General features: G+C 35.4%; 6 protein-coding genes across 7 annotated transcripts; 1 reads left to right on the top strand and 5 right to left on the bottom strand.

Moving 5' to 3' along the window:
- Positions 1-363: 363 nt before the first annotated feature.
- LOC21390881 (protein EXORDIUM-like 2) lies at positions 364-1706 on the top strand. The gene has a single exon (XM_010105112.2). The coding sequence runs from the start codon at positions 386-388 to the stop codon at positions 1391-1393; it is 1008 nt and encodes a 335-aa protein (XP_010103414.1). The 5' UTR covers positions 364-385; the 3' UTR covers positions 1394-1706.
- On the bottom strand, positions 1667-5888 carry LOC21390880 (fumarate hydratase 1, mitochondrial). The gene is made up of 17 exons (XM_010105111.2): positions 5564-5888; positions 5357-5474; positions 5088-5237; positions 4707-4817; positions 4459-4542; positions 4254-4352; positions 4124-4174; positions 3980-4029; positions 3642-3723; positions 3415-3509; positions 3253-3319; positions 3109-3159; positions 2840-2935; positions 2639-2737; positions 2505-2534; positions 2348-2413; positions 1667-2213 (listed from the first exon to the last, which is right to left on the bottom strand). Exons 1-17 carry the CDS (start codon positions 5710-5712, stop codon positions 2127-2129), a joined length of 1485 nt encoding a protein of 494 aa, XP_010103413.1. The 5' UTR covers positions 5713-5888; the 3' UTR covers positions 1667-2126.
- A 3148-nt stretch (positions 5889-9036) lies between these two features.
- On the bottom strand, positions 9037-12494 carry LOC21390879 (programmed cell death protein 2). Its single transcript, XM_010105110.2, has 10 exons — positions 12116-12494; positions 11939-12022; positions 11544-11674; positions 11360-11451; positions 10794-10882; positions 10583-10697; positions 10266-10420; positions 10079-10149; positions 9775-9889; positions 9037-9211 (listed from the first exon to the last, which is right to left on the bottom strand). Exons 1-10 carry the CDS (start codon positions 12329-12331, stop codon positions 9065-9067), a joined length of 1215 nt encoding a protein of 404 aa, XP_010103412.1. The 5' UTR covers positions 12332-12494; the 3' UTR covers positions 9037-9064.
- Positions 12495-14175: 1681 nt separating this feature from the next.
- LOC21390878 (major allergen Pru ar 1) lies at positions 14176-14915 on the bottom strand. The gene is made up of 2 exons (XM_010105109.1): positions 14732-14915; positions 14176-14507 (listed from the first exon to the last, which is right to left on the bottom strand). The coding sequence occupies exons 1-2, from the start codon at positions 14913-14915 to the stop codon at positions 14176-14178; spliced, it is 516 nt and encodes a 171-aa protein (XP_010103411.1).
- Positions 14916-17530: 2615 nt separating this feature from the next.
- Positions 17531-18816, bottom strand: LOC21390877 (dnaJ homolog subfamily B member 3). 2 transcript variants are annotated; one of them, XM_024170111.1, is made up of 5 exons: positions 18645-18816; positions 18424-18511; positions 18185-18258; positions 18025-18081; positions 17531-17892 (listed from the first exon to the last, which is right to left on the bottom strand). In XM_024170111.1, exons 1-5 carry the CDS (start codon positions 18741-18743, stop codon positions 17875-17877), a joined length of 336 nt encoding a protein of 111 aa, XP_024025879.1. In that variant the 5' UTR covers positions 18744-18816; the 3' UTR covers positions 17531-17874. The 2 variants fall into 2 exon arrangements, with proteins under 2 accessions (XP_024025879.1, XP_024025880.1); XM_024170112.1 differs by having other exon boundaries at positions 17531-17889.
- A 1481-nt stretch (positions 18817-20297) lies between these two features.
- LOC21390875 (kinesin-like protein KIN-14I) lies at positions 20298-26162 on the bottom strand. Its single transcript, XM_024170092.1, has 19 exons — positions 25770-26162; positions 25306-25472; positions 25043-25186; positions 24651-24887; positions 24478-24549; positions 24293-24361; positions 24074-24151; positions 23815-23943; positions 23645-23726; positions 23418-23513; positions 23144-23317; positions 22957-23063; positions 22654-22832; positions 22285-22446; positions 21909-22162; positions 21647-21810; positions 21371-21538; positions 20735-21225; positions 20298-20613 (listed from the first exon to the last, which is right to left on the bottom strand). Exons 1-19 carry the CDS (start codon positions 25891-25893, stop codon positions 20490-20492), a joined length of 3021 nt encoding a protein of 1006 aa, XP_024025860.1. The 5' UTR covers positions 25894-26162; the 3' UTR covers positions 20298-20489.
- Positions 26163-26537: the final 375 nt, after the last annotated feature.

The raw sequence follows: 26537 nt of genomic DNA, 5'->3' as shown, positions 1-26537 counted from the left end.
TGTTCAAATTTGACAATCTAAATTTTTAATGATGAGGGTATTTTGTACCCAAAATCTTCAAGGACCACAATTTTCGATCACTAAATTAAAACTACATACTACTACCAGAAATTTGGATTTATCCATAGGCAAATTAAAATTAGAAAAGAAGTTAATTTTTCACGAAGAATCAAATCAAAGGTCAAGTTAGGCAAATTTATTTTTCACGAAGAATCAAATCAAAGGTCAAGTTAGGCAAATCCTACAACAATAATGCACCTAATATCCCAATCCAAGTTAATCCGGCGGTGAATTATAGGCCCCATTTTCCATCTATAAAATGTCCCAAAATGAATTGCCACTAATCACTCTCAAAAGGAGAAAAAAAACAAATCTTATCTAAGAAATGTCGAAGATGATAATAGTAGAGAAATCTCATCTCTTGATGATCTCTCTCGCCATTGTTGTTGCTCTTGCCTTAACAACAGGCTCAAATGGTCTCAACGTAAAGCAAAGCCATCCTTCTTCTTTGCATACCACCACAAAAACAAACCAACTCACTTACCATGGAGGACCCCTCCTAACCAATTCCGGTACCATCAATGTGTACCTCATTTGGTACGGACATATTTCCCAAAAGGACAAAACCACCATTACAGATTTCTTTGCTTCCTTCAGCCCTTCAAGTGATCTTTCCATTTCAAGAAAACAACGACCACCAACCGTCTCAAAATGGTGGAAAACAATCCAATCTTACAAGGACAAAGCCGGTAGCTCGGTCCCCGGTACCGTCAGGCTTGTCAAACAAATCGGAGATAAATATTCTTCAGGGAAGAACATCAAGCGTGCCCAGATAGCTGACTTGGTCCAAAACAAGATAGAAACCAATGTGCTGCCATTTGACCCTAATGGCATATACTTGGTTTTGACCTCTAGGGACGTCACCGTGGAGCGTTTTTGCATGAGCTCTTGTGGTTTTCACGACACCAAAACCATACCTACAAAGGGTTATAAAGTGGTTTTTGGACATGTTGGAGACGCTTCGTTGCAGTGCCCCGGTTTTTGTGCTTGGCCTTATGCAGTACCCGCCTATGGCCCGCCGTTCAAGCCCCTCGTAGCTCCTAATAATGTTGGCATTGACGGCGTGGTCATAAACATCGCAACCGTCCTTGCCGGAGCTGCCACAAACCCCTTTAAGAATGGCTACTACCAAGGAGATGTTCAAGCGCCGCTTGAGGCTGTCACGGCTTGTTCAGGGAAATTTGGCGAAGGAGCTTTTCCGGGATTCCCTGGGAAGTTGCTGCTGGATAAGGCGAGCAATGCAAGTTACAATGCTTACGGTGTTAACGGCCGGAAGTTCCTTCTTCCAGCAGTGTGGGACCCTGCCACGTTGAGTTGCAAGGTTGTTGTCTAAAGTTTGTGTTATTCGGGTTCCAAGTGAAGATAAATCATTATGGGTCTGCATAAAATACGCATACAACTATCGCGGAATATTACAATTTCATAGTGAATTTTGAGTCCATATGGTACTTATAGATATTAGAATAAAATATAGCAAAGAAAGTAGTCGTCTTTTCTAGTAGCAAAGTATGAAGTTTAAGCATTTATGCATGTCTTTATGAATGCAAAAAAATAAAAAAAATAAAAAAAAGTAAATGGATACAGTCTGTTTATAGATTGATATTGTATATCTAATAAATTCAAGCTTGCCTCTAAATTTTGCTGCCTGCATAGGACAAAATCATAAATTACAATGTGCGAGAAACAATTCATTCAATACCTGAGCATTTCGCACTCAATTTCCATACATCTTTATTCCAAAATAAGTAAACGAAAATAAGAGAGAAAACAAAAGGGCCATCCACATCTTCTTATTTCTGGCGAGTAAATTCCCGAATACATTGTCCGGCTAAAAATTGGGGAGGCTTTTATTTTATTGACACAATCACTTATCAACCGGACCAAAATCAATCATGGCTAAAACCTCCAAGATAATTGTTCTATCAAACTTATAATAACAGTGCTTTAGAGTCAGAATCTCCTCATCCAACTCGCAGAGAAAAATCCATCCGAAAATGACAATTACAGCGATTGTTGCTGAAATCAGGGAAATTGATAAATAACAGCTTCGGATCTCCATAAGCCGGTCAGTCTGAGGGACCAATCATCTTCTCGGGCACAACAAGAGTATCAAATTCTTCACTGGAAAGCACTCCAAGTTTCAATGCAGCTTCCTGCAGAATTATATTGTAAAAAGATTTGATATTATAGCCCTTCAAAAGCAAGATTTGACATCATAGATATCAAAATGTCCAAAGCAATAACGAAAAGTCTTCATTATTGCCTAAACAAGGGAAGGAATCATCACCTTCAATGTACAACCCTCTTTGTGGGCTGTTTTAGCAACAGCTGCAGCGTTATCGTACCCGATTTTCTGTAGAAAAGGCAGGAAAGTAACTCAGCATTAAACGCATTATAAATAAGAAAATGTAGGAATGATGTCCTTGACAGAGGTTGAAACTTACAGGGTTCAAGGATGTCACGAGCATCAAAGACTGCAAGCAAAATGTCCAAACACCAACAGATAATCCATTAGCTTTGGGATTTAAGATATCACATAGGCATGCAACAGTTGTGTCGTTAACAAGAACAAACTAACCTCATGAAGTAATTTCGCAATTCTCTCCCTATTAGCTTGAATTCCTCGGACACAATTCTTTTCAAATGAAGCAGAGGCATCCCCAAGCAATCTCACTGACTGCCCGTTAAGAGTTCAAAACAAAATTGAAAAAAAAAATGTATTAGCAAAGAAGTGCATTATAGCAGGAAATGATGACAGCATAAAAAAGACAAGACTTACATGCAAGAGACCGTTAGCAATTAATGGCTTGAATACATTAAGCTCAAAGTGACCATTTGATCCACCAACTGTAATGGCCACATGGTTGCCCATAACCTGCAATACATAAGAAAGACCCCCAATGATACTGATACTACTTTACAAAAATATTGCAGGCAGTCGACTCGTCATAGTACTGTGTTTTTCTGACATCGCAACTTTAAAATAACAGAAGGCTGGTGACTTCCTCAATTGTTTGACCAACTAAAATCCATCACAATCTAATTTACCTGAGCACACACCATCGTGAGAGCCTCACACTGAGTAGGGTTGACCTTCCCCTGAAAGAGAATATGCCTTGGTCAAAATGACAGGTTTAATGGGAATAAAATACACAAAAAAAGCTTTTGCAAGGGGACCAAAAGAGGATTTACAGGCATTATACTGCTTCCAGGCTCGTTTTCAGGAAGAATGAGCTCACCTAGGCCACATCTTGGACCACTGTACGAGCACAGAACGTAAAAATCTTAAGACATGTAAAACAGGGAGTAGGAGAGAAGGAAAAAAACATCTATATCCAACAGAAAAAAAACAACCTTCCCAATAAGCGTATGTCATTAGCAATCTTCATTAAGGAAGTAGCAACTGTGTTGAGGGCTCCACTAGCTTCAACAAAAGCATCATGAGCAGCCTGGTAAAAAACAAAATAATTGAGCATAGAAAATATTTTGCTGCATGGGGGAACTGTTCAATCATGTATAATGTCCCTTCCCACCACGAGTAAATAAAAGGAGGAGACTGCATATTTTTACTGGAGACTAACCAATGCTTCAAACTTGTTTTCTGCAGTCACGAAGGGCAAGCCTGTTTCCTCAGCTACTGCATTAGCTATTTTCACATCAAACCTACACGACGATCAAATATGTGGACATCATCATGCTAAGCATAATAAAACAACAGAAACTCATAGAATAACGAAGGTTGAATTTACTACAGTAAACCACCAACGAATCGAGTTCCTACTCTAAAAGAGTATAGCATCAACACACAAGAAAATACAGAGATTTATCAACTATATATACTGAGTCAATTCAACACTTTCTACTTTTATCCCAAGTTTCAGTGACTCCAACTGTGTTTCCAAATCAAAGTTTCACATACCCTTTCTTCGTGTTCAATCCTGTCCCTACAGCAGTACCACCCTGTGCAAGCTGCTCAAATCACAGTGCAATAAGTTACAACCAATTCTAAAAAGGACAAAAAGGGAGGGAAAGGGAGAAGAAATTGGCAATAGAAATAGAATACCTGATACAGGCGAGGGAGAGTGCACACAATTCTGTCAATTCCATACTTCACCTGCAGCCAAAGAACAAACCTATCTGAGTACACCATCTCAAGAAGCAAAACTGTCGGTTCCACAGAAAATACAACTTACTTGTGTAGTATAGCCACTGAACTCTTGCCCGAGAGTTAACGGAGTAGCATCTTGAGTATGAGTACGTCCAATTTTAACGATATCCCCGAACTCAATAGACTGTTTAAACAATAACAGAGAATTAAAACATCATGGTCATTGAAACATGCTTGTAAATTAGCTATCACATCTCATTTTCTTTTAATGAAAACAACAAAAGTAACACCTTCGAATCTAAAGTATTATACAAGGTTTTCAAATTTGGTATTAATCTTGAATTGATCTCCAATGCAGCGGCAATGTGCATGACCTGCACAAAGAATTTGCAGACCTCTTAGAAATGTGTCAAGAAACTGATGAATTAGCTATAAAAAAATAAAAATAAAAAAAGGGCAATATGAACAGCAAATATTGAACATAAAAAATTGTTGCAGTCTTGTCTCAAATATTATGGGCACCATAGAAAAGGCTTACAGTGGGGAATGTATCATTAGAAGACTGAGACCGGTTAACATGGTCATTTGGGTGCACAAACTTGTCCCCACACTTACGGCCGAGAATTTCAGCCGCTCTGTTTGCAATAACCTGGCACCAGACCGCAAAAATCACATTAATGATCATATTCCAGATAAAGTTTCATTTGGATCTTGAGCATAACCTTGTAAAAAAAATTAAGTACAACTACCAAAAGCACCTAAGACATGTTTCTTGTCATGAATGGGATAGGGAAAGATAAAAAAGTATCCATTTCCCACCTTTTCATGTGTTTACTTGCAAAAAGAGAAGAGTAATTTGATAGGACCCATACATGATGTAAGGAATGAAGAAAAGGAAAAGTTATGAATGAGCATTAACCTCATTGGCATTCATGTTACTTTGAGTGCCACTGCCAGTCTGCCATACAACAAGCGGAAAATGATCATTCAGCTTGCCATCGGCTACTTCTTGGGCAGCCTGGATAATTGCTTTCCCTATAGTTGGGTCAAGACCATACTCCAAGTTCACCTGCAATTGAGGAAATAGAACAAACATGTGGTACGCAAAAAAAAAGTAAACTTTATAACATCAACAATAATTCTGTGCAACAAAGGACAATCACAAAGCAAATGACGAATAAAAAGAACCTTGGCAGCACATTTTTTTAGAGTTCCGAAGGCCTGAATGATGGGCTCCGGCATACGCTCACGCTCTCCTCCGATTTCGAAATTCTGCAACGATCTCTGAGTTTGAGCACCCCAATACCTGAAAACCACACACATAAAGATCAATTTGAAGAAAAGCTGAGATCCATTTCGATTGGAATAAGAAACAATTATGAAAAAGGACGGAACTTGTCGGACGGAACAAGGATAGGTCCAAAGGTGTCTCTTTCCTCTCGAAACGAAGTCGCGTATCTCAAATTCAAAGAGGTGGCGAAACGCGAAACGACAACGGTCGACGATCCGTTCTGTATCCGCCGTGAGATGGTGTACATCGCCATTGATGAAGACGAAAAGCTTGAAGTGAGTGAGAACTGAGAACTGAGAACTGGGAAGAAGGAGAAAAGCTTGGAGGCTGAGAAATTCCGAGAAATAATGGAGTGACTCAGCAAACAGTATAATGACTATGATTATTATATAATAGAGGGATGAGTCATGAGACAGTGAACGATGACAATGTTTGGGTCGAATTTTAAGAAGTTTGTAATTTTGGGTGGCTTTTGACGCAGCAAGGGATCCGGATGGGGTATTTTTTGGACTGTCGTTTTCTGAAAAATTCGCAATAGTACTGCTTGACCTAATTAATACCTAAGTTCCTAACATTTAAATTCTCAAAAGTACAAAAGCCAACATTAACTACACTAGGGATATGATAGTGCTACATACAAATGCTCCTTAACCTGGTACCTAATTTAAGGATTACACTAACGATCACGGTGACATAACGGCAAAAGACGATCTATTAAGACTTTCTCACTTATTATTTAGATATCGATCTCACTTATCATCAAGAGATCAATTCTCATTTTTATAGGTCAAGTTTCTTTTTATTCCGTCCGTGATCCTAATAAATTCATTAAATTGGAGTGTAAAGACACTACTACTATCTTTTTTTAACTAACAAAATTATAATAAATAATGGATTGCTATAATCAGTGTCTGAAACCCAATCAAGATAAAAGTATTACTTACATATTTCTTTAAGAAGGTACATTACATTATGTAAAATGAGATGTATTATGCAACTCAATTTTTCTTTTGTCAGAGGACGAAAATAAATATTTTGAGTTGTTGAATTTTTTTGGGGTTATAATTCAACTTTCCTTTTAACTACTGAGATATTTTCTCTTTTTCTTTTCAAAAACAATTTTTGGCATTTTTATACCTACTTTATATCTTATCTTATCTTAAATCTTAAACAAAATATAAAAAATAATGTAAAGCACGTTGTATAATTGACTTGTCTTCTTTATGAATAGTAAAAGAGCAAGTGAAGCACAAATGCCCAATTAGCCGGCTCTACCATGTTGCAACTTGCAAGCAAACGTGGTTTATTGACAAGGGTCGCACTTGTGCTCTTCATACACTTGGTCGATAATATTTACAAACGCTTAAAAACTTGTCTCTTTGTCATGAAGAGTAATGCTTCTATGTCTTGTCCAGCTTTGTTGGAACTAGGGGTGAAAGTAGGGTCAATTTTTGGGCTTGTTTTGGGCCGACCCGCTATAATCGGCTTGAGAAAATGCTAGGCCGCAACATGTTAATTAATCCTAAAACCCGTATACCATTCGGTTACGTCAGGTAACCTCGGGTCAACCGGGTTACTTCGGGTAAACCAACTCTAAATTTGCTTATTTCAACTACTTTTCAACCGGTAAACCAACTCCAAAATGAATGATTCTTTGCTGAATTGTTGCTTTTGCATGAGACCATGGGTAAACTATGGGAAAGAGTCCATAAATTAAAAGATTTCACAGCCATTGTCGATCCAACATCAAAACATTGTCAAATTAAAAATAACATCGAATACAATTGAAAATTGTCATAATAATTGATCCAATATCAAACGAAAACAAATGAATCGACAAACAAATTTATTCAACAAATCCAAGAAGAAGGAGAACAAATGAAACCGAGCTATACCTGAACTTGAAGAGAATGGTATTTTGGGTTAGCGAAGACCAAATGTTCTCGCCTTCTCAGTGGCCAAGTTTTAGAAGTCGCAGTGGAAGCCTAGAAAGGAGTCCCTACGAATCTCACAAATAGAAAAATAAAATCAAACGAAAATCTTCTAATAAAGAAAAAGGTTTTCGGCTTATTACAGAAATGTTACAAAATCCCAACCTCAAAGTAGCTTAATCTTGATTCTTGACTGCCAAAAATCTTGACAAAAAATATTGGAGGCTGACGGCTCGAAACGACGAGTCGTCTGAGGAGAATAAGAGGAAGGGGGAGGAACACCGGAGGAAGTGAGAAGAAGAAGAAATAGAAGCTAAGTGAGACTCAGATTTGAGAGAGGCAAAGAGGCAGGGGGCGCAGAGGAATGAGAAATAAGAAAGGTAGGTGAGGACTGAGGACGTGTAGGGTTTTTTTTAAGTGCAGATGGTTATTTCGACTGGGTAGGGTTAGTCAGGGGTAATGGAGCTTAGGCCCGCGACCCTACCCGCCCATTATGGGTTGGGCTAAAAAAAACTCCTAAATTTTTGGGTTAGGTAGTCGGGTTCGGGGTGATTCCTTACACTCCTAGTTGGAACTGCAAATGCAATCATTTTTTTTAATGACAACCAGAAATGTATTTGTTTTTTAAACGTTCTTATGAGTGCGTTAAAGAGATATTTTTTTTTAAAAAAAAATTAATTTTGTAACGTGCTCTACACGTATTGTCGTGTTAAAGACACTTGAAAAATTTATTGTTTACCGAATAATAAAAAATTCATTTATACAACTATTTAAGTTTGAATTTATAGATAACAATTGACAAATAAAAATTAAGCAAAGATACATTTAAAGATAATTATTTTAACCACCCAAAAATAAAATAAAAACACATGCAAAAAAAAAAAAATTACTCTCGTAAGAGTAAAGTGAGGAACAATATATTTTTAAAGAACATAAAAAATTAATGTAACAAAATTTCACAAAAAATAAGATAAAAAAAGTAAAAAAGATAGATAAGTGAAATGATTGTTACGTGACAACCTCAAAGAACTTTAACTATTTTATGTATTGTTAGATTCAAAAAAAAATTAAGAGATAAAAAAGTAAGTTAAAAAAAATAGAGATAAGTAGAGAAGAACGTTGACTCTTTTTACTTTGCATACTTCACATCTTTTTACTTTGCATCATAAGAAAATAGCAATTCATCAAAATAACAATAATGATAATAATACAATAATAACAAGATGTGTAGCATTTTGTTTACTCCTTGAAAAGGGAAAAAAAAATTACATGATATACTTTTTTGTGGGGAAATTTTGATCAGACCGGTCAATTCAGATTATAAACGTTAAGAATAAAAAGTAAAATAAAAACGGAGGTTTATATACTAACTCATTAACATCATAAAGCTTCAGAAAAATAGTCATCAAACCAAGAAAATGCACGCTTAAATAAGGTTCAAGAAGAAAATAATATTAAACAAAATTTGTGTGTTCTTATAAACGGATAAAGAACACAGTGTTATCCTTGAGTGAATTACATTTGCAAATTACTTAGGAGACGTTTGGTTCATGGATTAAAATCATGTGATTAGAACAATTTTCGATTTACGTGTGTTTTTTGTGAGAGAAAACACTGTAACGAACCATGAACCATGATTCAAATCATGGTTTGAATCCTCCAACCAAACATCCTCTAAGAGAGTTGAACCCAAGCATATTCTTCTTTGTAAGCCACACCAGCCTCACAAGAGGCCTCACACGTATACACCGCAATCGTAGCCCAATCGAGCGAGTCCGCGTCATTCCTCACTCGGAAATAATATAGCAACTGAGGCAAAATCTGTGACCACCCAAAACAACAGGATCATTAGCCAATCTTCCCACGAGATTAAGAATCAAAACAAAAAGGCTGTAATCAATGAATCTAGTTGGGAGAGAAAAATGACAATCTAAAATTAATTTAAAAAATAAATATAGGATCTATCTGACACGGCTTTCAGAAGGACCTAATCAGTTTTTCAAAAGAGATCTTAGTCAAAGGCACAAAATACAGATAACTACTCAATAAACCTCTCCTAAGACAAGCTTAAAACTTCTATGAGAATTCAAATAAGACTTACTTTGTGCTAACTTTTTTTTTTTTTTTTTTTAACCTCTCCTAAGAAGAGCTTAAAACTTCGATGAGAATCCAAATAAGACTTACTTTGTGCTAACTTTTTTTTTTTTTTTTTTTTTTTTTGCTCAACATGAAAGTTAAATACTACTCTTGTCCCATTAAGCTCTTTTGAAAAATATAAGTTCCAAATAATGACTAAAAGGCTATAGGTTTTACTTCTTCTAATGTTGTCCTAGACAGACTCATTACCAGTCTTCAAGCAATATGCCAATGCTCCTAATCAATACCTGGAATTCAAAACGCAAAGGACCATTGCAGTAGCTGCATTTAGGAATATCATCCTTAGATGGCCGGCCACTTGACATGGGCCAGAGTGGTTTGGCACCAGGATCTCTACAATACCTGTTATACATGCAACCAAAGAACGAATATGGAACAGCTGGAGTAGTTTTCATTCATTAACAGCACATAGCAAATAACACTTAACAGCGTATAGAAGGCCAATAACAACAATTTGGAATTATTATTTGATCCATTGTGCAGCGGATTGTTGCAACTCCTATGCAACTTTTAGTAAAGAGTATCAAATACCTTAACACCTGTTCCGGGGCCAAGGAAATACGTTCTTCGAAGGAGGCCCAACTTTTTCTCTCGTCATCGCCCTGCTCATTGACCCAAAAAAGGAGAGGCGCATTAGCATGTTCTATAAGGCAAACTTGTATGCCATCTGGAGAAAATAAAAGCGGTTGTTTCAAAATACAAAAAGGGTATTTTTCACCTCAAATTCCTTCATCAAGGACATTATTGTATCATCCGTCCGGTTCCTGGTGACCAATGAATTAGCACTCCCATTATCCTCGGACATTTGTGTGTCAAATGCACTTTCATCCTCCTGTATGATTTTAAATTCTGGCCATATAGTGGTGCACGCAACTGCTTGCAAAGAAATAGAAAGTTATAGATTGAAATTATAGACAATATATGCTCATTAATAAACCCTCCTAAGCCAGAAAGTAAAGAAGATGTTACATTGAGCACGTTCTCTTTTGTTCATCCATACAAAGCCTTGAAAACATCTATGTACCAAGTACCAACCTTTTTGTAGTTCCACAGTCATGGTTATAGTACCACTGAGGCTGCTGTCACATGAATCAGAAGGAACTCGCACTCGTTGACAATCATAATCATGACCTAATTGAGAATGCTTGACCTACAAATATCCAAAAACATCATATTATATAAGAAAAGGCATTTTTTCATTCTTGCTCTATGAAGGACATGCCAACAAATTAATGAATCCAATTACCTGATGTTTCTCTGAGCAATAATTTGCCTTTTTGCAACTAGGGCACTGTTTAATTCCTTTCCATGTACCACACCAAGTACAAAGTGTGGCTAGAACATGCAATAATCAAGAACATAATTTTAGAAGAAGGGAGAGACAAGTTCCTATACAAACTTTAATCAAAAGAAAAAAAAATAATTAGAAACACAACCTAAAATAATAGATTGCACACAAACAAATTGTAGCCCTTCGTATCAATTCTATGGATCACACCACCTAGTGCCACTAAAATATAAAGCCAAATCCCAAACTGTTATTAAAAACCCGGTGAATCGATCATGTTCTTCACATCATCATAAGTAGAGAAAGAGAAAAATTGGTAATGGAAAGTTGGTGCCATGCATAATTACTTTCTGAAGACTTCTAGTTTAAGATATATGATTCAGTCTATCTAAGACATAATATACTGAAGTGAAATCTAATACAGAAGAATATCCAAGGAAAAAGTCACACGACTATACGCTGCAAAAACTACCTTCTCTTGGTACTTAGCAAACTTACAAATGAGATAAAAATTTAACATCTACCTCCATCTCCAGAAGGCTTGTCATCTTTTTTGGGGGGCTCACTCGAGTAGAAAGGATTTCTGCGCAGTAATTGGCAACGGAAAACCTTCACACTGGAACATCCATAGACAGATAATCAGAAACACCAATAAGTAGGACATGTAAAAATACGTAAACCTATACGCTTTGGAGCAACAAGCAATACCTTCTGGAAGGCTTTTCAGGATGGCGCTTCCACTGCTCGTGTTGATCTCGGCGGAGACAAACGAATGATGTGCAAATAAACACGAATACCGTCCGGTGAAATGCATATTCCATATCCTCCGGTGCATATAACTAAGAATCAAACGAAAATAGACCATTGTTTGCAACATAAGCGAATGTGTAATCTAATCAATGAAATTCCAAACAATGTTTATGGGAGTAATCAACTTGAAGAAACCATTTTTACTATAAAAAAAAAAAATAATATTCGAATAAACAAGTCCACCTGTAATCCGATTATAGAAACTTCAAACAAAGTTACTGGTATGAAACAACTTGAAAATGTATTTTTACTAAAGAAAATAACAAAAAAAAAGATAATCAAAATTCAAATACCTGAAGCAGGAACTGCGAAGGTTCTCCACATATGTCACAAAGAAAAGACCTTCCTGAAGGCAAATTTATAGGATCCAGCCAAGCCTTAAAAAACCCACAAAAAATTAATAAATTTAATAGAAAATTCAAAAAAACAATTTCAAAAAAACAAAAAGCTAGGGACTTTCGATAACATACGGGTAGGCCTCCAGCCTTGGAAGGAAAGAAATGGCGGAGAAGGGAACGAGAGTTCTTGGGCTTTTTGACGAAACCTAAAACGACATAATCATTTGCTTCTTCTTCATCGTCGTCGCCAATAGCGATTTCTTCTTGTTCTTCTTCCTCTTCATCGTCGTCATCCAAGGAGGTGATTCTGAGCCCCCTGAGATTTTCCACTGCATCATTACCCGCCATTTACTCCAATTGGGGACGAATCTCCGAGCAATCAGGGCCTTTTCTCTTTACAAGTTTCAAATTTTTTTTCCGCGTAATTAATTTGTAATCATGAAGCGCAGTGTCAAGAGATGGTGCGATGTAAGAAGTGGCGGGTTCTGTGCGTGGCGCGCAGGCTGGGAGATATTTTGGGTTTAGGGTTTAGTCAGTCTTTTTATTCTTAGGCTTATATTACAACGACACTTTTTTATTTTATTAAAATAACAAAAATACTCTCTTAATTAAAATTAATTACATCAACACTTCTCGTTTTTTAAAAAAAGTTACACAGACACTCTCTCCTTGAGTTGACTATTAATGTTGACAATTAAATTTTAAGAAAATGACAAAAATACCCCTCCAAGTATCATAAAATGTTTCTAAGCTATAATGTTTGAAATGATTTTTACCCTTATTTAGTATTAAAAAATGAGTTTAGTTAATTTTTACACATTTGTAACTATAATTTTCACTCTAATAAAAAGAAATATTTTTGTAATTATTTTTTTAAAAAATCTTTTGTTTTAGTAATGTTGTCCTGAAGTAGCATATTAAATTAAAAAGCCATTAGATATTTAGAGCATTATTAGGACCAATTAAAAAATATTATAATGAAAATTAATTTAATTAAAATAAAAAACTAAATTGCAACATTTTATGCTAATAATAAACGAAAATGCAATTTAAATTAAAATAAAAAAATTTAAGCACATTAACATTTTTAACATATTTTTACATTAATTCTTTAAAAAAAATTACAACACAACATAGCACATTTTTTTATCAAAAAAATCAAATAAAAAAAAAAAGCAATTTTAACACGGATGTAGTTTTGACATTTCTCACTTAAATTTAACCAAGTTTGAGAAGGGGTGTTGATGTTATTAGATAAGAATCACTGTAATTTTGATAAAACACACGGAGTGGAGTGCTGTAATAAGCTCTATTCATTTTTTTAGGGGTCTTTTGCACTATTGGTCCTTAACCTTTATCTTGTGTTGCACATTCGTCCGCAACTTCTTTTATTGGCATTTAGATCCCTCACCTCATGAAAATAGTCGATCGATTAGTCCCTTTGTGGCATTTGCGACTGTTATTAGTTTTTTCATTAAGTCGTCAGTTGCCCCATATTTGATGGAAAAGAGCAGCCTAGACGACCATTTTTCATTCTCTCGTCTTTTTGTAAGTTCTGTCCCTACTACATGAATCCAAACATGCCCTTTTTATCGTGACGTGGTCTTAGCTTTTTTGTTTACTAATTCAGCAATTTCTAATAAAATGAGACATATTTTAACTATTTAATCAGTTGGCAGTAAAATATCAATTTAAAAATCTTAGGCAAATTGTAAAAATTTAAAATAAATCAGGACAAAAATGCTAAAAAGTAAGACAAATGGACACCTTTCTCTTCCCCCACCCAAAAAAAAAAAAGAAAAGAAAAATCCTTCCTTTCCGATTATTGGTCAGGATACATTTGTTATCTCATAAATATTATTAGATCTCCACATGATGAGCATGATAAAATGACAAGAAAAAAAAAACGACTTTAAAATAATAAACGACAATAAGTTGAAAACAACATAAAAACGACAATAAATTTGAAAACGACAGTAAACTTGAAACCGAAATAAATTTTGCAACTTTCGATTTGCAAGATCGTTTATTATGGTCTTCCTTGAAAAAGAAAAAAAAAAAAAAAGAAACAACAAGAAAGTGTAAACGACAGTGACAATCTCAACGACATAAAGGTCAAATACGACAAAGAAGATGTAAACGGCAATAAATCAAAACAAACATTACAATATCATAAATTTATAACACTGTCTTCAATTAATCAGAAACATTGACTCGTCATTTTCCTGATCATAGGCACCAGGATTCTCAAAGAGGTAAGCTTCAACGACTCTATACATGCCAATGGCTCTTTCTTTGCCAATCCTAATCTCTTCCTCGTCGATCTCAAAGTCTTGTGCAATGTGGTACTCACTTCTCATCTTACAAACACACCCTCCTTCTGAAGCCTTCTCAAACTCTACCTCATAAGAAATGTACTCAATCTTTTCTGTCAACACATCTCCTTCAGTCAAAGTGTACTTGCACCTAAAATTCTCCACATCCAGGCTGTCAATCCTGTGCCTCATGTATTTATAACGTGTACCTAAAAGACGCCGACCAAGTTTATCAACAAGGTAGTGGACGTTTGGTTCATAGATTCAGAATCATAATTTAGAATAATTCTCGTTTTACGTGTGTTTTTTGTAAGAGAAAAATACTGTAGAGAACTATGAATTATGATTCAGAATCAGTGATGAATACATGAAACAAACATCTATGAAAATATTTATCGTTAAGTTTTAGATGCAACCACATATGTATGCGTACCTTTAGCGAAATTGATTTGCTTGATGGTTCCGGGGCCACCGTTGCCTTGGACGATGTCGATGCTTTCGATGGCCTGAGGCATGACCTTGTGGACAAGGTTGTGGATGTCTAGGATGACCGCCTTGAACAATATATGTGGTGGTACAGGGCTAGAAAATTCCTGCATAAAACTTGTGACGCCCATATTTTTGTTGAGGGCAAAGGGCTGACTTTATAGGAAGATTTTGTGATATATGTTCTTAGTTGTGGATACTGGATACGGTGATGATATAGCTAGATAGGCAAAAAAGCTGTTTTTATAGATTGAAGATTTTGAGCAAACTGAGAGTTTTCCAAGCACCTTGATAGGAGACTTTGAATTCTAAGAAATATTAATTGACAATTTTCCATTCATTTTTTGTTAAAAAAAAATAAAGCTGCGGAACGCGATATTTGACCCCAAAAGAAATTTCCAAGTGCACCAAACTAAAATTTTGTCTTTCATTAGCTAATGGATTGCTTTGCTTGTCTTTTCTAAAAAAATGTTATATATAATACTCGTTTTCGACAAAGCATATCTTAAAGAACACATCGGGTAGAAAAATAAACTACCAGCTACTACTATTCCAGAGTTCATGTTATTTATTGAATAGAGTTAACATCAACAAATTATTAAATTATTATGCTGTAAAATAATATTAGATCGGTGTATTAGGTAAGCCTTAAATAGAATTCACATTTAAAATGTTGAATAATTCTAACTAGTTAGCCAAATATAAATTATTTTTGGACAAGTACACCACGTAAACACGATGAAGTGGTACACCTGTTTAATTGTGAGGTTGATAAACTGTAATTATATAAGGGTTTCTAGTTTCAAAAGCCGTGTAATAGCGTTTGGTAAATTGTGAAGTTGAATTACTATGGATAGTTAAGATGACTAAAATAAACATAATATGTATAATTTTATTTGTTATTAAGAAATACTTGTCTAACTTTAAAAAAAATAATTGTCTAACTTAAAAAATAATTGTGTTAACTGTGGATAGTTAACTCTTCTATTATCTTCATCACTATTTAGTCTGATTTTGATATCTTGTTCATGAGTTTAGCACTCGCTCAGCATTTTGCAAATGCAGTCCCCATTCCCATCATCCACAAACTCATACATAGTTAATTGGGAGAAACATTTTCGTTATAGATTTAGTCTTCATTATTGAGTGGAGGCACAATTATAAGTTTTTTTGTTTAACGACTAAAACTGTTTCAAAAGAATTGCATACAGAAGCATTGTATAATCACATAGAGAAAGTGTGAGAAAGATTTCTGATTGTAATGTTTCTTGGATTGCTGTTGTCGAGTTCTTGGAGATCAATAAAGAAGTTGTTTTTCTGGATTTCTCTGAGTGTGATTAGATTGCTCATTTGATTGCTTTTGAGGTTCGAATCTTTGATTACGGAAGATTTCTCAACACTATCTCTTGAGCAAAACTTACCGAGCCTATTTTCATGGTTCTCTAGAGGAGCTCAGGAAAAAATCAGGATCAGTTGGGAAAGTGGGTTTAGATAAGGAACATAATAATATAACTTTCTTGAGTTGTTGTATAATTTTATTGCTGTTCTTTGTGGAAATTAGATTAGGATAAAAGGAAATTTCAGTATTTCTGGCGGGCTCAAATAGAAAACACAAACATTTGACTAATACCACCAGACGTACACGTTTTTTTTTTTTTTTTATTGCGTTAAGCCAACTTTTGTTTTGGCACCATTTTATTTTATTTATTTTGAAACGGAATAAATATGCAGGTATATATATCCTTTAACCTCAAGCTACATAAAGTTGTTGTACCAAATATTAAACGGTTCCAAAAAAAAAAAAAAATGTAATATTGATAGTTGTACAAATGGACCACAATTCGTTAGTTCTAGAAACAACCAGTAAGGACCAAAGGCCTTGTTATATATACAAGTTCCTGTGTCCCCTATGATGAGAAAGTGACATATATATGAACTGAATTAGGAAATCAGAAGAATTAATTAGCAGAGAGATCAGAGAAACAACCCAAGTGGGGACCAAAACCAGCTCAATTATTAGTTTGATCAGCAAAAGCTGCTAATTATTTGTGGGTTTGTTCACAAGGAAGAAATTAGTCAAAAAAAAAAAAAAAAAACGCCTTCCCAAAATGCAATAAAGGAGAATGGTCGGAAAATATTAATTGAGACTTTTTCTGTCGCTTTTTATATTTATTATTTGACACTTAAATTTTATAAATATGATACATTATTATTTAAATAAAAAATGAGATAATAAAATTTATGTGTTAAATAATAAATATAAAAAATAATAAAAAAGTGATAGAAATAATAATACTAATATTTCTCAAAGAATCGAGAAGGGTCTTATTCAAATCCCGCTTTTATGTTATAATCTTCCAAGTGGAGAAAAGAAACTTCGAGAAGATTGGCAGATAATACAGGATCAATACCAAAAACATCAGCCACATGCTGTGACGTCCCTTAAGTAGCTTTTCGTATCTGCTAAGGCCTCAAAAACAGGTATGAATAACAGCCACATACAGGTACTTTAAATGTAAAATTAAAAGTCTGTTTGGTTCATGGATTAGAACTATGAGATTAAAATTATTTTTAATTTATATGTATTTTTTATGAGAGAAAATACTATAACGAACCATGAAACATGATTCGAATCAGAGAACGAATCCTCTAATCAAACAGACTCTAACTTTTCAACTTGTCAACCACAAATCAGTTTGTTACAATAAAAAAAAATAACAAAGAAATAATAAAAATAAAAGTGGCTTTTTTTTTAACATATATCATAAATTGTTGTCAAAATTAACAACATGATTCGCATCTGATACAATTAGCAACAACGATTCCAAATGAATCGTTGATACATGAAGATTGCACATTCGTTGCGAGGATAATTACAAGCAACCCCAGCTGAAAATTAATGGGGGAGTTACAGAAGAGGCCATGAACAAGTTAACTCAGATAAAACCATACAAAAGATTAAACATTGTGTACTTTTCAGCTACACGTACGGATTCTTTTCCCAGGACTTGGGGAAGTGTTCCTTTCATGAAATCCGAACATGGATCTTTCATTCTCAGCCATCATGTCCGATAACAGCCTCTTAAGATCCTACAAACTGTTCTTCTTCTATCAATAATTTACACAACCAGAAAACCATTTACAATAAATGTCAGTCTATAACCAATTGAAATGTACTTGAGTACTTAATAATTAGCACAAAGATTATTATTATTATTATTATTATTATTATATATGTACCTCACTCTTTTCGGTTTTCATCAAGACTACCATTTCTTGCATGAAGTCACAAAATCCCTGTGCGTGTTCCAATACTTTTTCAGTATCATCCACCCAAAGACATAAAATTAAGGGGGAAAAAAAATGAAAAACTTTACAAAATTAGGAAAACCATACTCACTTCATCCTCGTCGTCTCCTATGAAGCCAAACAATCCGGCGTCGTATATAGTTCTCTTTCTTTTGTCTGATAAAACTGCACACAGAAAAATATACCATGCAATTTTTTAACCACTGATTTACAAAATCACTCAGAAAGCTCACAAAATGTAGAACAAATTACAAAATCACTCAGAAAGCTCCCAAAACCCAAAATGCCGATTATTTTAAAACAATATATAGCAACTATATATTGACATACCTGAATAAGCCTCGTGGATTTTCTGAAACCTCTTCTTGGCTTCTCCAGCAGCTTTGGGGTCTTTCACCCACCTGTCTGGATGCCATTTCTACCCAAATAATAATAAAAGAGAATAAATAATTGAAAAATACATGGAAAAAAAATGAGAGTAAATTAACCCCAGAAAGTAAAGTAAAAAAAAAAATCAGCATTCGTCAATAATCAGTAAATCAAGTAATTACCAGAGCAAGTCTACGATAAGCCTCACGAATTTCAGAGGCAGTGGCTTGTTTGCCCACTCCAAGAACTGAATAGTAACACCCTCCTCTGGCGTTCGACATTTTAAAGGTAGAAACCTTAAGGTTCACGAAACAGACCAGTTTCAGTAATTTGTAAATTGTAAATTTGTGCCTTTAGGAGGATCCAACAAAACGTTAGAGGAGGAGTGTGTTCTTGCTTTCTTATATATAATGAGATGATATGAGATTCTGTTTGGTCTAAAGGACTAATTTGTAGCCCTGTGGGACCCAAAAAAAGCAGCTGTGAGGTTGTAGCTGAAGCTGAGAAAGAAAGAAAGAAGGTTCCAGAAAGTTCTGTTGTGTGGTCATATGAGATTGTAGTCCACAAAATTGTTATACAGCTTTTGATGAAATTACAGAAACCATGCTTTAAGCCACAAAAATTTGCATCCAAGTACGTGGGGAAAAAAAAAAATCTTATCGAAAAAGTACATGAAAAATTATTCATCATAAATGGAAAGGACGTAAATGTTAAATAATATTAGTTACTATTATTTGTCTTTATCTTTTAGTAAGGGTAGAATAGTCTTTTCATTTATTTTGTAAGTATATAAACATTATTTTTTGATGTAATTAATTAAACAGTTTAATAAGAAACCCTAGCATATTTTCTCCCCAATAGTTTCTAGATTAACAGTAAAAATTGTGGCAGTAAAGGTCATGAGATGTTTATTTTAAGGATTCGTCATTAGTTTTGAATTATTATTCTTAATTTTTTATAGTGTTTTTTTTTTATAAAAAATTTAAATTATAAATTATGGTTCTAAACTATGAATTAAATGTCTCATTAGTTTGTGGCTTACGCTGTTTTTAGCTCTGGCCTATTCCTTTTTCATGAACTGAGCTTGCTCTATTTGCATAATCGCAAAAATTAAACGACAATGCTTAATGGTATTCGGCTAAATATATAATGCTTGCATCATTAATAGTGATAAATGATTTTTTTTAATTGAAATTAGTTATATACCATTAAGCTTTTTGGAGAAATGCAAAGTGTCCCAAGCCTAACGTAGAAATAGAAAGTGATGAATTTGAGTGAATCTTATTGACAAGAATTGCGTTGGTGGTAAACTTCTTGTGCTTGAAGTTAGATTTTTGTTTTCTTTCACTGAATGATTAAGGATAAACAATATTTAATTAAAAAAAAAAAAGCATGTTACTTCCGGATAGAATAAATAACAAATAAAATAATTACGTCTAAGTTCTAACTGAAGAGTCCATTTTCCTTTATATAAAAAAAAGGAGTCCATTTGCCGTCTTTCACAGGCCAAAAATTATTAAAAAGGAAAAAAGTCTTCATTTGCTACTGACCAAAATTTGGAAGCTTCATCTGCCAAGGACCACCTATCCAACCAACCACAAGACTTACAATGAATTAAAAGAGAGAGAAGAAAAAATAACCACATCATGAATTTGCTTCAATTTAATTATTTAGCCGAGATAAATATTTTTATTTGCACCACTACGAGTGCCCTTTTCAAGCATTAAAGAACAGAAATTTGGTCCACAGTTTTTTTTTTCCTGAGTCAAAGCAATATTTTTCAACTATTATCATAGTGTAAAATATAGAATCTATGAACAAAATCATTTGTTTGTTATCCACACCAAGCAGGCAGGGCAGGAGTTTTTTACACGGACTCACTCTTACACATATACAAGCAACTGGACTTATTGCTGCAGTTAATTCTATAGCAAAAAAAATAAAAAATAAGAAACATCTCTCTCTCTCTCTGTGTAACAAATTCAGAGAAAAAAAAAAAAAAAATCACCCATCAGCGTGTCACGCTTCTACTTTCTGTTGCCGGTTTTGCGTTTCATATCAACTGGGGCTGGCTGCCTCCCTATCCGATGTGGGACTCCATTTGATACTTTCCGGGAAGGTGAAGGGCCTAGAGAAGAACCAAAATTTTTGCTGCAAAATTTCAGTAGACAAACTTTGTTAGAAGAAAACCATGTTCTGTTGACTAGGTAGACACTAGACAGAAAATACTGAAATGAAGAAATGACAATGGAGATATCAAGTTCTCTTTTACCTTATTTCTGGGCTCTTTGTGGGTTTTGTGTTGAGTTTCTTGGTCTTTGACGCAATACCATTGGTTAAGCCACTAAGTTTGGTTTGATTGAACTGCCAAAGCAAGTCTGGCTCTGAGGAGTCACTTGTGGCAGCGTCAAGATCATCTGTGTCATCGGTACTAATTACACCGTTGAACCGGTTTCCTCCCATGAACATGTTGTAGGCTTGTTCCGGGTAAACCTTGGTGGAATCTGGGAGATAATTCTGGTAAAACATGTCGGATAAGTTTCCATTTTCTGCTCCCCAACATCCAAGAGGGTTTTCAACCCTGCTTACTTCTTGCTTGTTCACCATGACCTTGTCAACCCACTCGCCCGAGCTCATGTCTTTGTCCTCTTCCCCATAGTTCTGGCCAGGACTACTCACTGGGGGAAAGGGTGGTGAGTTTGCTAGTAGCTCGTCAAGATCAAAGCTTTGCCTCTTTTGCCTCAAACCAGAGATTTTGTGATTCTGCAGAATCAGTACATCAGTTTATGACTTTTAAGTTTCACTATGATTATGAACCAAGGATCGTAAAATTTGATTTAAAAGTACACATTGGGATATAATGAAGAAAGTATTTCTGCTAAAGCTCATTATCAAGCCAAATATTTACCTCCATGTTGACTACACCAGTCAAGATATCTGGACTCTGAAGTTTAGATTGAAAAGGTGACATTTCACTAGCTTTGGACCTGTACTTATCAGAGCTGCCAGATACAGAGAATTGATTGTGCTCTGCTTCCTCTTCTTTCCTTGCCAATGCTGCCTTAAGACTGGCAATCTGGTGCCAATTAAAGTTTCAAAAATCGCGGAGACGTAAGGAAAGTCTATAACCACAACGGGGGGGTCATGATTTGAGAAAAAGAGAAAAATGAAAATGAGAAGCAACCTGTTCTTTAAGTTCTTTGACATCTGTAGTGTCTTTGTTCACCTTGGCAGCCCCAAGTTCAACTGTAGCGACACGCTCAGCAAATTTAAGCGTACTTATTGTTTCACCAGTTGCATCTGGCTCGGGGCTTATGTGAACAAACATTAATGTCTTGGCCTGCCCTCCTATAGATATTTGATAGGATTCCAAAGCAATAATCAGAATATTTTCAACGGAAAAAAACAAAGCAGGAAGAGAAATATAAGAGAGCACACTTTCTTACCAAGTGAATCTTGGAGCAGTTGTGTAAGTTTGCTGTTCCTGTAAGGGACATGTGGATTCTTTTGGGCAAGGGAAGCGATTACATCACCCAAAGCAGAGAGAGATTTGTTGATATGTTGTGCTTCTTTCAATCTGTCTCCAGTCACCTCAGACTTATCTACTCTCTCACTCCCAGCTAAATCAACTAGATGCATGCATCCACGAAGGATAGCCCCAGAAGTCAAATCCCTTCCTTGAACATGAACTGTCAAGCAACTGCATTTTGATAAAAATTAAAGCGATGTAGTTAGTTTTCATCGAGCATCATGCATGGAAATATATGTATCCAAGGATACAAAAAGAAAGGGAAGATGGGATGGAGAGGACTAGATTCTTACCTGTGAGAGCGACTACTGCGGTCATTCAAGGCTGTTGCGCCCACAACACGGTTCCTTTGTCCAAGATTCATGAGATCTATTACGTCAGCTGTTGATGAAACAGGAACAAGATTTGCATCGGGCACGCTAAGTCCTGTTTGAGAACTATTCCGAATTTCTAACGTGTCCATAATTAAGGAAATTCTTGAGTGGGATGCCCCAGAATTGTCTTAAAAGCAAAGCATTTACTGTATTCTTCAAACCAATTTTTCATGGATATTTATAAGTAATTTTTATGTGCAAATCAAAGTTAATACGTATTTTGACAAATAAAACTCGATCTTGAATTTCAATTTGACCTCCTGGGAAAAGAATTAGAAAAAAGGATATCTTTTGTTAGTTCCATCTGTAACAAGAAGATCCCTCACTTGCTCATTATAGATCTCGATCATCTGGACTGAAACATCATAGCACAAAGTATCCTTCCTTTGATCTGCTATTATAAACAAATCGCCCAATGCCCTATAATTTACACCTCGGCTTTTCTCTGTAAGTTCTCTGGGTCCAGTCTAGACAAGTTGAAAAAAATAAAATAAAACAAAACTAAAATTTAACAAATTTGCACAAACATTAAGTTACATATAATAGTTCAAGTCTAGACAATTTGCATTGGCTAAATGTCTTATATCATACCATCGTGTAAGTTTTTCCTGATCCTGTTTGGCCATATGCAAATATGCAGACATTGTAACCGTCAAGAACAGACCGTACAAGTGGCTGCATATCAGAGAATACCTCAGCTGCGAGAGAAAATGACGTTAAGATAATGTTGAGATAGCAAGAATCTGGGAAAAAAATCTAAAAGAAAAAAATTACCAACCTTGAGTTGCAGATGGCCCAAAAACTTTGTTAAAGCAGAATGACTTGCGTCCTTTCCCATGCCTTGAAGGGGTGTTAATAGTAATGTTTCCATCTTCTATATGATCCACAGTGCTTAAGGAGTTTGGTTGTCCAGACAAAAAGGGTCTCACTCGACAATAAACTCTGATACTTCCTAGTTGACATAACAAATAAATAATCAATATTACTTCGAAGAATAGAAATAATATGGAAGAATGATAGTCGGAAATTAGGCATGATATCATAATTTACACCTTTGAGATCTTGTACTTGGTTATATAATTTTCGGTTCTCCTCAAGAACTCTATGATAACCCGATGCCGCATGAGCTAGGCCATGAATATGCAAACCTGGAAAAAGAATATGTGAGATCTTTGGAAATGATATTGATGTGAGAAATTAACACGGGGCATGAATACCAGCTTTGCATGAATTGTGGAACTAGTATGCAAATAAATTTAAACTTTATTCTGACACTTACCAAGATTGTGGAACTCTTCTTGAAACTTCATTTGCATAAATTTCATTCCCGCTTTCGTTGTGTGAATAGTATTCTTTAGATCCTATAAAAAATAAATAAATAAAACTGGTATGAATATCCTTAACAGTAAAATTCGAATAGAATGATGGTATATCTCAATTGTTGCCTACCAGAATATCTCTTTGTTGTTGATCAAATATCATTTTCTGTTTTAACAGCTGCCTTTTCGATTCCTCGTCAGAAATGCAACTCTTTTGGAAGCGCTCTTTCTGTATTGTATTGGCATTTTTGTCCTCCATCTAAATTGACATGATAGAAAGACAGTTTGATAAGAATGAAGCCCTTTACAATTACACACTTGGATAGCATACACGCATACATGCTTAGGTGCAGATTGAAGAGAAACTGAGAAAGAATAAAAGAAAATACCTTTCTATCACCGAAAGTAGATTTAGTTGGAGGCTTGTTTCCATGCGAAATAGTCATTTCTCTTGGAGCTGGTTTTGCCTGTAGATAAAAATGATAAATAAACAAAAAATAAGTTTACTTAATTGTGGAATAAAACAATAAATGTATGAAAAATTCCTAGGATCTATTAGAAACATGATCATCTAAATTATTAACTCTTAGTTTGACAAACTAACATACCGTCTCATATTGGCTTGAGATGCGCTGTTCAAATTCCTCCACTACCTTACTTAACACAGATTCCACCAACTGTTCAAAACAAAGGAACAAAAAGGGAAAATCAACTTGGTAAAAAAGGACAAAACAAATCATTTGAATGCCCTGCTAATATAGCTTACAGCAGTGAGTATATATATAATACTTACCGTGGGAACTTCTTCAGGCTTCTTATCTAACAAAACTGCACGAACAAGCATACTCAAGGAGGGAGAACTAGACTGCAGAAATGATGATTAAAAAAAATGTCATTCTTCTTCGCAAGCTTCAAAAATATAGCACTAGAGACAAAAATAAAAATAAAAAAGCTAAGCTTACCAACCATTTTATTAGAGTCAAGATCAGAGGATAGAGTGTTCAACGATTTTTCGGTCATTGATGAGTTCCTTGACAAGGAATTCGTAAATGGCTCTGAATTTTTTCTAACAAAAGATTTTGTTGAGGAGATAACTTTTACATTTCCACCAAATTTCCACACTCCATTTCCCCCACTCTGTTTCCAGTCACAGTAGGACTTAAGCGCTAGAACACTATTCACAACCCTTGTCGTTTTCCCTCCCTGGACAAAACATGAAACACATTTATTAGTCCCCAAAAAACCCATTTCAGAAACATATGTATTTCAATTATCAGACACAAATTTCTGAAAAGACAGAGAAAAAAGAAACATCCTGTTAAGATTTTTTTATCCCGATTGAGATGCAAGAAACATACTTGTTCCAAATCAGATGCCTCGAGAGTGGGAATTCCCAATTCCTGAATAGCCACAAGAAAGTTTCTCACATTCTCAAAGTACTGAAATGCGGACAATGCAGCTCCATCAGGGATCAAAGCAGCATCACATGGACTTTCCACGACCTGAGAACAACAAATTAAGCAATGTGAATACGTTTAGATACATAATAACAGAGACAAATGAAATTGCAGAGAGAGAGAGAGGAAAAAAAAAAAAGAAACAAAACTGAGATTATATTCACCTTGGGAACAGCTCCGGGTTGAACTTTATTGAGGACATTGCAGAGGATAATTCCACTTCTCAATCCAAGCCTAAATTCTTCTTCAGAAGGCTCTGCGGGCAAATCCTTAGCCGCTACAACTCCGACCATCTTTCTCAGCCACCCAGCAGCTTCATATCTTCTTGATGCTACGGAAATGGTTTAGCCTATTTTAGCATTACTAGCAAATAAAGCTAAGAACTGAAGCTAATTTTCTGAAACTAGACAAGAATCGAAAATTTTGAATATAATTGGAAACATAATCAAGTGGATCAGAGAAAATGAAGGCAGTAGATCCATATAAAACTTGAAAGTTTAAAGATAACTAGGCAAAAATTTAACAGAAACTTGAAATCCTGCTGAGAAGCAAAAATCAGATGGCATACAAGAGAATTCTCTCCACTCAAGAGATAAAAACTCAAAAGGAAGACATAACAATCATTTACCGGCTTCCTCGGCTCTTCTGGACTCCAAATCTAGCTCCCTATGGCGATTCCCGTGCTGCTGGAGAACATCCTCCACCACCGACGCAACCGAGAACGAGAACGCCCCCTCCGCCGCGGCCGCCATTGATGCTGCTCGCTTGCTTCCTCGCCAAACAACGATTTTCCTCCACAATTTGCAGCGAAAAATTCACGAAAATCCACAATCAGATCAACATGACGAAATGCATTGAATCTTCCTCCTCAGAACAGACTCCAAAACGATCTGAAGAGAAGAGAAGAGAGAGCGTCTCTTGGGGGAAAATATCCGTGTGCAGTTAAAGCTAAAGCTAAAGCTGTAGTAGTAAATGTAGCAGTTGTTGATGATGATGAAGATGAAGAAGATGATAATGAGGTTTCTTTGTTTCCAATTCAGATTCTCACATTCTCCATGACGTTTTGCTTTCTGTTTTTGCTTTTTTTTTTTTTGGCTCTTTACAAAAACAAAGCAAAGCTACCTTCCCATTATGTTATCCATCTCTCTCCCATTACTTTATACTCTGTGAAGTGTGACCCTCCCTCTCTCTCTCTCTCTCTCTCTAACTCAGCTTTCTCTCTCCCGAACCAACGACACTCCGAACCTGCTCCCGAACCTCCCGTTCTTAAAAAAAAAAAAAGCACACTTTCTTTTTTCTTCTTTTTTCAATTTCCTGAACTCACAAAATTTTATTAATCAACAAAAAAAAATCAGAATTTTCCAACACCTACAAAATCCGCGACAGTTGCACTACG

Source organism: Morus notabilis, unplaced genomic scaffold, assembly GCF_000414095.1.
Source record: "Morus notabilis unplaced genomic scaffold, ASM41409v2 Scaffold1526, whole genome shotgun sequence".
Classification (NCBI taxonomy): domain Eukaryota; kingdom Viridiplantae; phylum Streptophyta; class Magnoliopsida; order Rosales; family Moraceae; genus Morus; species Morus notabilis.
This window is presented reverse-complemented; position numbering and strand designations above follow the sequence as displayed.

Excerpts from the sequence above, each read along its gene's own strand:
- LOC21390880 (XM_010105111.2), bottom strand. The coding sequence starts at position 5,712 with ATGGCGATGTACACCATCTCACGGCGGATACAGAACGGATCGTCGACC. Across the intron at positions 4,543-4,706 it reads CTAATGATACATTCCCCACT|GTCATGCACATTGCCGCTGC; the intron begins GTAAGCCTTTTC and ends TTCTTTGTGCAG. Across the intron at positions 4,030-4,123 it reads CTCTCCCTCGCCTGTATCAG|CTTGCACAGGGTGGTACTGC; the intron begins GTATTCTATTTC and ends TGATTTGAGCAG.
- LOC21390875 (XM_024170092.1), bottom strand. The coding sequence starts at position 25,893 with ATGGCGGCCGCGGCGGAGGGGGCGTTCTCGTTCTCGGTTGCGTCGGTG. Across the intron at positions 24,152-24,292 it reads TCTCAAGCCAATATGAGACG|GCAAAACCAGCTCCAAGAGA; the intron begins GTATGTTAGTTT and ends TTTTATCTACAG. Across the intron at positions 23,318-23,417 it reads CCAAGTACAAGATCTCAAAG|GAAGTATCAGAGTTTATTGT; the intron begins GTGTAAATTATG and ends TATGTCAACTAG.
- LOC21390877 (XM_024170111.1), bottom strand. The coding sequence starts at position 18,743 with ATGTCGAACGCCAGAGGAGGGTGTTACTATTCAGTTCTTGGAGTGGGC. Across the intron at positions 18,512-18,644 it reads CTTATCGTAGACTTGCTCTG|AAATGGCATCCAGACAGGTG; the intron begins GTAATTACTTGA and ends TTATTTGGGTAG. Across the intron at positions 18,259-18,423 it reads AATCCACGAGGCTTATTCAG|TTTTATCAGACAAAAGAAAG; the intron begins GTATGTCAATAT and ends TTCTGTGTGCAG.
- LOC21390878 (XM_010105109.1), bottom strand. The coding sequence starts at position 14,915 with ATGGGCGTCACAAGTTTTATGCAGGAATTTTCTAGCCCTGTACCACCA. Across the intron at positions 14,508-14,731 it reads GCAAATCAATTTCGCTAAAG|GTACACGTTATAAATACATG; the intron begins GTACGCATACAT and ends GGCGTCTTTTAG.
- LOC21390879 (XM_010105110.2), bottom strand. The coding sequence starts at position 12,331 with ATGGCGGGTAATGATGCAGTGGAAAATCTCAGGGGGCTCAGAATCACC. Across the intron at positions 11,452-11,543 it reads CCTGAAAAGCCTTCCAGAAG|TGTGAAGGTTTTCCGTTGCC; the intron begins GTATTGCTTGTT and ends TGGATGTTCCAG. Across the intron at positions 10,150-10,265 it reads CCTTGATGAAGGAATTTGAG|GGCGATGACGAGAGAAAAAG; the intron begins GTGAAAAATACC and ends GTCAATGAGCAG.
- LOC21390881 (XM_010105112.2), top strand. The coding sequence starts at position 386 with ATGTCGAAGATGATAATAGTAGAGAAATCTCATCTCTTGATGATCTCT.